The 6,312-nt window shown below is 43.6% G+C and overlaps 1 protein-coding gene across 2 annotated transcripts in view; it reads right to left on the minus strand.

The window, feature by feature from the left end:
• Nucleotides 1–4,061, minus strand: part of znf385c (zinc finger protein 385C) — a 166,851-nt gene extending 162,790 nt beyond the window's left edge. The window contains exon 1 of one of the 2 annotated variants that reach the window (XM_042083907.1): nucleotides 3,826–4,061. In XM_042083907.1, coding sequence (XP_041939841.1) covers nucleotides 3,826–3,844 — 19 coding nt within the window. In that variant the 5' untranslated portion in view covers nucleotides 3,845–4,061. The remainder of the gene's footprint in view (nucleotides 1–3,825) is intronic. The other variant, XM_042083904.1, reaches the window with a different exon arrangement.
• Nucleotides 4,062–6,312: the final 2,251 nt, after the last annotated feature.

Consider the following 6,312-nt stretch of genomic DNA (forward strand, 5'->3'; position numbering starts at 1 on the left):
CATCCGAAAATGAAAAAGGTGCTCCATCTCATGGATATGAAGCCTTTCATAAATAAAAGTTTGGTGGTCTGTGCAGCACAGAGTGAGTTATGGACGATTTAGTGAGAGAGAGCTGGCCACAATCTACTTCCATAGAAGAGGAAAGAGAAGTTTTTTTGGTTGACAGAAGAAAGATGGTAATCTGAGGTTCTTCTTCTTTTCGCATGAGAGGAGTTGATGGTGATGGATTTTCATTGTTGAGAGAATATTCCCTTTGGGATTAACAGATGATTGGTCAAGCCAAAGGCTTTATATTCTGTTTGTGTATGTATGTGTGTGTGTGTGTGTGTGTGTGTGACAGAGAGAGAAAGAGAGAGTAAAAAAGAGAAAGGCAGAGGACGTGTGCTTGTGTGAGTAGGGGGATATGAGGCTGGCTCAAATGGCCATGGTTTTAAAAATCTTCACCGCTGTCTGCCTCATCGCCAGGCCTCTGACTCACTGGCCTAGCTTCTCATTTTATTTAATTTTTTAACTCTCTCTCTCTCTGTCTCTCTCTCTCTCTCTCTCTGTCTCTCTCTCTCTCTCTCTCTCTCTCTCTCTCTCTCTCTCTGCTCTCTCTCTCTCTCTCTCTCTCTCTCCTCTCCATGTGATGACTCGTTCCTGAGCACCCAGCACTGTCTGTTCGTTATTAACCCTCTCTGCCCGCCTGGCTGAGAGATGATCCAGCGCGAGTGCTGGCAGGTCTCGGGCAAGCGTGGGAGATGGAAGAGTGGCGCTCTCAGGAGAGGGGCTCCGTCGGGCTGCGCGCGTCACAGCGAGAAGACAAATCACCTCACAGCCTGACGAGAGCGAAGAAATATTACAGCTCATATCTGTCTAAATATACTGCAAAACAACCCAGAGACAGAGTTTGTATCTGAGAGAGAGATGGGGGGAGACAGACAGACAGATAAACAAAGAGAGAGGTGGACAGGGAGATAGACAGACAGATGGACAAGACAGAGAGGGAGAGAGAGAAATGGAGAAATGATCATCGTTCCTTAAGTTTCTCCATAGACTTTCTACTTGAGCTGTTATTCATGCTCTGTGGACTGTTGTTATTTTTCTTACAAGTCGCCTCCCTCTCTCACTCACCTGACACAAGCCAGGCTTTGAGGATGAGAGTAAAATGTGTAGTTTGTATTTTTCCGTAACGACACACACACAAGGTCCCATTCAGCCTCCCATTACCCCGCCCGAGCTAGGGCAACTGAAGCACTATTCATCACCTCGCTCTCTCTCTCCTTCTTTTCCTCCCTCTCTCTCGACCATGACTCGGGTAAGGAAATACTGGAGGTAAGGGTATCTGCCCACAGTGACTGAGATGTTTCCAGAAGCCTTGTTTATTTATACGTGTATACAGTAGAGCCTTCTGTAGTAGTTAGGAGACAGCACACAGCACAGCGGTGAGAGGGGCTACCTCACGACTCACAGGTGATGTTGTTCACCACCAGGCAATGCGGATATTAATACTTGTGAATTCCTATAACCTACAATATAAAGTGGCATGATTCCAAACCAAGGTATATATGAATATGTATACACACACACACAGACAGACAGACAGACACACACACACACACACACACACACACACACACACACACACACACACTTGTACATATACATGTTGTACATATACTGTGCATACAGTATAAGCGTGTGTATAAAGTTCCTGATTAAAATATATTTTCATTATGCTAATCTGGTCAGTGTGTTTTTCATTAGGGTGCCACATTATGTGAGGCTCTTCAGCAAATAGAGGACACAAGGTAATGGCCCTCAGCATCATCGTGTTACGTACATGTAAGTGTGCTCAGAACCTGCTATTTTATTCCCACCAGGGAGAAAGTCCCACAATGCCACACAGGAACAGGTTGGAACGCAACCATGCAACGACATGAGCATTTTTAAGAGTGTTGGCCATTTTCATATTTGTTTTGATGGTGTATGGTCGTGTAAAAGACAGATAAACCTGTCATACCTGACGTTCCCTTTAGCAGTTCAGGCTATACACTATGTAGTTCACTATGTTGGGTCATCTTTGCCCTTGGACATTTTCAGCCGGTTGGAAATTGGACTAATTTCATTTTTAATTTGTATTTATTTTATTTATTAATTTGTTTCTTGTATGTCTTGTATGTCTTGGTGTCACGGGTACGCTGGCGACTATGCCGCTCCGTCCGGCATCTTTAGTGTTTGTTATTTCTTAAATGTATGTCTTGGTGTCACGGGTACGCTGGTGACTACGACGCCGCTCCGTCCGGCATCTATTATCTTTTTTAGTCTGTGTCAATGACAATGTCTTATATGTGGAGCGCTTTGGGTTGCACTCTGTGCATGTTAAATGCGCTATACAAATAAATCTGACTTGACTAGTTCTGTGAGCCTTGACTTGACTTGACTAGTTCTGTGAGCCGGGAAGGGACACCCCTGTGAAAATGCAAACAAAGCGAGAAAATGACATCGGTATTTATTTCACCAAAAGACGTCAGTTAGCGTATGAGCAAGGTTTTATCAGTGCTAACTCAGCTGTTGCTAGTGTTTGCAACTGTTGTTGTCAGCTGTTGTTTCTGTATGATATTTAGTTAGCTCAATAGATTTGGACAAAAAGCCCAGACTGCTGTTTTAAATATGCAGCCTGTTGGCAGAAAAGTTGGTGGAGGTGGGCGGCCATAGTAAGCCATAGAGGACATCCTCAGGAGTTTTGTGCTCTGGAAACAGAATAAGAGATGACTCACTAGTCAGGACTAGAAACATTCATTTGCATCCCTGTGCTACACAGGTGAGGTGTTTTGTTTTGCTATAGGCGCCACCAGTGGTGTAGTCTAGTTAGCTGTAGTGGGTATACTGTGATCAACCCCAAATGTTATTACATATCCTTGTCTATTTTAAGTGGGTATACTGAGACGGTGATGCTTTTTAAGTGGGTATACTGCGTAGTCCTGCGTATCACGTAGACTACACCACTGGGCACCACCATGTTTGCTAAGCCTAAATTGAGCCACGGTTGCCTCCTGATAGCTCTCCACCCACCTAGATCTTCTTTCAGGGAGATCTAGTCTGGAACACTAGTTCATAACCGCTTCCCTCAGACAAGGAAAATGTCATGCCAATCAGCGACGAGAGGGGAAGACGATACCGAAACTTATTGTGATAAACAGAAGCAGCAACACGGATTTAGAAAAATGCAGAAATTTATTTACAGCATTTGTAGGCCCACATACATTGTTTCCTGACTGTTGAAAGTTTAGGCAAAGTAGGAAGTAACGTTAGGAATCTCTGATGTAGGCCTAATTGGTAAGGCTGGACCAATGATTTCAAAGTTAGCGCCCGTTGTAATGAAAGAGTCACCAGATTTTATTCACTTTGTGAATGAGTTGGATTTTTTCTCGCTAGCTTCCTGAGCCCTGGCGAAGCAATGCAAAAATAGAAATAATTTTATAGCGATGCATCTGGAAATAGTTATAGGCTGACCATGTTGACCGAACCTTTCTTTAGTCATAGACCATTAGCTGTCTCAGTTTTTGTGATACTCCTTCTAATGTTTATTATGTTTTCAAAACCCCAGAACAAATACGCCCCATTTTTGCCTTGGTGGGTCATTACCCTTCCTGTGGCCTTGTCTTAGTGTTCTAACACTTCTGCACTGGTTTGATGGATGCCATCAGTACTGGTCAAGAAAAACAGGTGCCTCCATACTTTTAGCCATTAGTCTCTGAGACACACAAACACACACGCACGCACTCACACACACACACACACACACATCTCTCTCTCTCTCTCTCTCTTGCACTACACACATACCTCTCACAGCCCTCAGCATCCCGATAATCCGTCTGTATCAGTCTCTCCTGTATCAGTTACCCTGAGGGGCCTGAAAGAGCACCGTGTCCACCTGTGACTACCCCAAGCAGGTTAAAAATACCCCCATTCACTCAGTCCTTCCTTCTTATCACCACCACCACCTCCTCCTCCGCAGTCACCGCCACAACCACCGAGCAACAGCTCCTCGGCAGTAGCGCTGGCAGTGGCGTTAGCAGCAGCCCACTCTCCTTATCGGACACCGAGAGAGAAAGAGAGAGAAAGAGAGAGAGTGTGTTTGTGTGTGAGGAGGACAACAAGTCCAAATGAGTCACTTCCCTTTCCTAATCTCTGTGATGTTCTGACTGGAAGAGATTAAAGGGAGGATTAAAACACTGCAGAGAGGAGAGAAAGAGAGAGAGAGAGAGAAAATGAGAGAGGGAGAGAGAAAGAATGAGGTGATGAGTGGGGGGGAGGTGAAAAGAGGGAAGGGAAAGAGAGAGATAGAGAGATGATAAACTAAGAGAAAGAGGAGATAGGAGAGACCAAAATAGAAGGATGATGAGGTAAGGAGGTACTGGAGGAGTGGAGAAAAAGAGAAAGGGACAGAGAGAAGGGGGCTGAGAGAGAGAGAAAGGTAGAATACATGAAAAGAGAGTGATGACGAAGACCAGATGAGAGCAGCGGAGGTGTGTGGAGAGACGAGCACATCTCTGTGAGCCTGCTGTGGAATGACTCACACACTCACTCTCTTACACACACACACACACACACACACACACACACACACACACACACACACACACAGTATTAAACCACCACAGCAGAGCAGAAAACAACCCATTTTTAACCCTAGTCCTCTTTCCAACCTAGCTGGGCGTCACAGATCAATCGTACAATGCAATTACTTCACTGTCCATTAAGAATAAGATGGGTAGTATCTGGGCACATTAATGAAAACAGCCTATTGGAATGACTCAGAGATGATTTGACCTCTCCTGGGGCAACAGTTAATTCCTTTATTTGTATCTCACACTTGTCAACATTGAGTTTTGATAAGAATAAAGAAAGAAAGAAGCTTTTCAACATTGAGTTTTGATAAGAATAAAGAAAGAAGCTTTTCAGCATTGAGTTTTGATAAGAATAAGTAGGATGATTTTCAACATTGAGTTTTGATAAGAATAAGTAGGATGATTTTCAACATTGGCCTTTGAAAATAAGGGAGATTTTCTGGTGCCCAGCCCCAGGCATTCCATTCAGCCTTACCCCTTACATTTAGACAAGGGTGCACACAGTGAACCCCAAACTCACCACTTGGCAATCACTTGCTTTAATGCCTTGGAGAAAGGCAGTGAGGAAGGGAAACCATAACAGCCTAGTTGAGCGACTCACAGGTTTCTGTGACCTTTCATGTCAGGTGCTTCATTCATTCATTCACCTCTATTACATCAGCTTCCTGTCATGGTCACACCTCCAAGGTCATGGGTTCTGTACCCAGACTAGGACATGCTGATTAAAGGTGATGGTATGTGGCCAGTCACGTGACCGGATCTTACTGTTCTGATTGGACGACTGCAGCATGTTGCCTATTGATGATTAAAGATCTCCAGAGGGAAATCTGTTGCCCATTATGGTAAGCGCCCAAACAATATTACTCAGCAACGCTGCCTGGCAACACTGCTCAACAGGTTGTGTATCATCACATAAAAGGGAACCTATGCAAATGTTCTACCTTTATACAACAGCTTTGAAGTCATTTTGATGGGAAACTAACTTGTAATAGGGAGAAAGGTGTGCACCAGTCATCATGCCCCAGAGTCTATGGAGTCTCCCCACCCAGAAAATCATGAATTGTTTCACGGCAATCTACGAAATCGTGTAATATTACATTGTCAGTGGACATGCCTTCGGATATTATCTTTGCCGGTTTTTAGACAAATCCCCATGTGCTGTGTCCAGGAGGAAGGGTGCAAGCCACATGTAGTATTTACGAGTTGGGTAAAATGCAAATTCTCTGCAACTGTAGAAACTGCAATATATACCTTAAACATTAACAGCAGTAGGTATTCTATACTATAGTGTAGGTCACATAGGCGAAAGGGTCAACAACATGAATAAGGAGAGTCCCAGAACAAAAGTCCTGACTGAGCACAACAACAGCACAAGAGAGTGACCTCTCCATGTCCATTTGTCTATTCATATTTACCCCTGAAAGAGAACTACAGATCAAAAAGGATGGCTATTTCTTTACATATGAGGAGACATTTTCCTGATATATTGTTCCATAATAGTTTAATGTTTGTTTAGTCACAAGAAAGCTAACATGTAAAAAAAACGTTACTTGAACCTTCTTGAGTCTTGAATACTTTATGTTTGTCTTTTTAGGCTGTCATCTTAACAAGATCCCTTTATCAAAAGAGACAGGTCAATCTAATGCAATCTTACCATACTGAATAGAGGTCAGTGTAATGTGAAAACAGTTTAGAACAG

The sequence above is a fragment of the Alosa sapidissima genome, chromosome 24 (genome assembly GCF_018492685.1).
Source record: "Alosa sapidissima isolate fAloSap1 chromosome 24, fAloSap1.pri, whole genome shotgun sequence".
Classification (NCBI taxonomy): domain Eukaryota; kingdom Metazoa; phylum Chordata; class Actinopteri; order Clupeiformes; family Clupeidae; genus Alosa; species Alosa sapidissima.